General features: G+C 34.9%; 1 protein-coding gene across 1 annotated transcript; it reads right to left on the bottom strand.

Annotated features, from left to right (window-relative positions):
* Positions 1–731: 731 nt before the first annotated feature.
* On the bottom strand, positions 732–1,311 carry LOC105117709 (2-alkenal reductase (NADP(+)-dependent)-like). The gene is made up of 2 exons (XM_011015460.1): positions 1,250–1,311; positions 732–1,110 (listed from the first exon to the last, which is right to left on the bottom strand). Exons 1-2 carry the CDS (start codon positions 1,309–1,311, stop codon positions 732–734), a joined length of 441 nt encoding a protein of 146 aa, XP_011013762.1.
* Between the last annotated feature and the right edge of the window lie 290 nt (positions 1,312–1,601).

Here is a 1,601-nt window from a genome sequence, read left to right as displayed (position 1 = left end):
TGGGAACACCATACCCACATTATAAACTGCGTGAGTATATAACTATACGAGTATACAAACAGAGACGATGTAAAATAGCCCAGCCTGTCACATTTTGGTTGGGAGACTAAGCCCGTTTAAATTTATCTCATTATTATTTTATTTATTTAGCCCATTTAAATCTTTCTTATTGTTATTTTATTTATTTAAAATTATTTATGTAAAAACAATTTAATTTAATAGGTCAAACCCAATAATGAGATATTTTAAAATTTACTATTTATATGTTTCTTTATTATTTTATAAGAGAATTTTAATAATTAATAAAAATATTACAGAGTTTACATATCTTCGATCCTTTTTTTTTCTCTAGCTATCTTCCTTTTCTAAAACTTTTTTTATTTTTATTTTTATTATTTATTATCCCGTATCATCAATCATATTGAAGCCTTGGAACTAATATTTAATGTTAAAATTATTAACTCCTTCAAGTGGAAGACTTCAATCTCCAAGAATTGAAGACTTCAATCTCCAAGAATTTGTGTCCAAGTGAACCGTCGTTCTGAGTTACCATCTGATGTTCTTGTTGAAGATTGAGCATGGTTTCTATAGAGCAAGGGTTGAGCATGAATGGAAACCTCCCAGATGCAAGTATTGTAAATGTTTAGGAATATATAACACATGGCAATAGGAATAATGCTTCGACAAACAGCAATGAACATGATCGAAGTAAAATGCAGGTGTTAAAAAAGTCATTCACGAGAAACTGCAACCACTTGTTTTCCAATATTGCGGCTGGCGAAGAGTCCAGTTAGAGCTGCCGGAGTACCTTCAAGGCCTTCTGCTATGTCTTCCACATACAAAATCTTTCCTTGTTTGATATAAGGCAAAACTATGTCTAGATATTTTGGGAACAGGTGAAAGAAATCATAGACCACGAACCCATCCATATGAATGCGTTGCGGCACAAGATGCATCAAGTTATGATCACCTTCGAACTGCACGAGATTGTATTGTGAGACCATTCCACAAACAGAAATTCGCCCACGGACCCTCATGTTGAGTAGTACTGCATCAAGCATTTTTCCACCAACATTTTCAAAGTAAATATCAATGCCATCAGGAAAGTACCTGCCAAATGATAGAGCAAATTTGGTTTTAAGATTTTACCCTCAAATAACTTGAAGTGGAAATGTCAAAAAGAAAACTATTTTGGTTTACCAACTAAATAGATTAGCAGCACCATAGAAATTTCAACTGTCCAGGTTACCTATGCTGATTAAAAGCCGTAAACATAAAAAAGTAGACTCCATTGCACCACTGGAATATCATTTTAATCCCTTAACATGGCGCAGTGAATAGGAATTTCAAGGCAATAAAGCAGACCATACAAAATCCACCAACTCTTTCTTTAACCAGTTTAAGATGCCTTCTTTCACAGCTTGAAACAGATGTTACAGGTTTTTTTTCCTAACATCTTACAACTGTATACAATTTTTTTTTAGTAGGGTTCCATTTTGTTGAAATAAACTCAATCCAGAAGGTTAAAGAAGGTAGCCACCAGTTGTCACCGCCCAGCCACCAACCGACCAGCCACCAGCCACCAACCACCGGCCGCCCGC

The sequence above is a fragment of the Populus euphratica genome, unplaced genomic scaffold (genome assembly GCF_000495115.2).
Source record: "Populus euphratica unplaced genomic scaffold, PopEup_1.0 scaffold1480.1, whole genome shotgun sequence".
Classification (NCBI taxonomy): domain Eukaryota; kingdom Viridiplantae; phylum Streptophyta; class Magnoliopsida; order Malpighiales; family Salicaceae; genus Populus; species Populus euphratica.
Note: the sequence above shows the minus strand (reverse complement) of the source record. Positions and strands in the feature narration are given on the sequence as shown.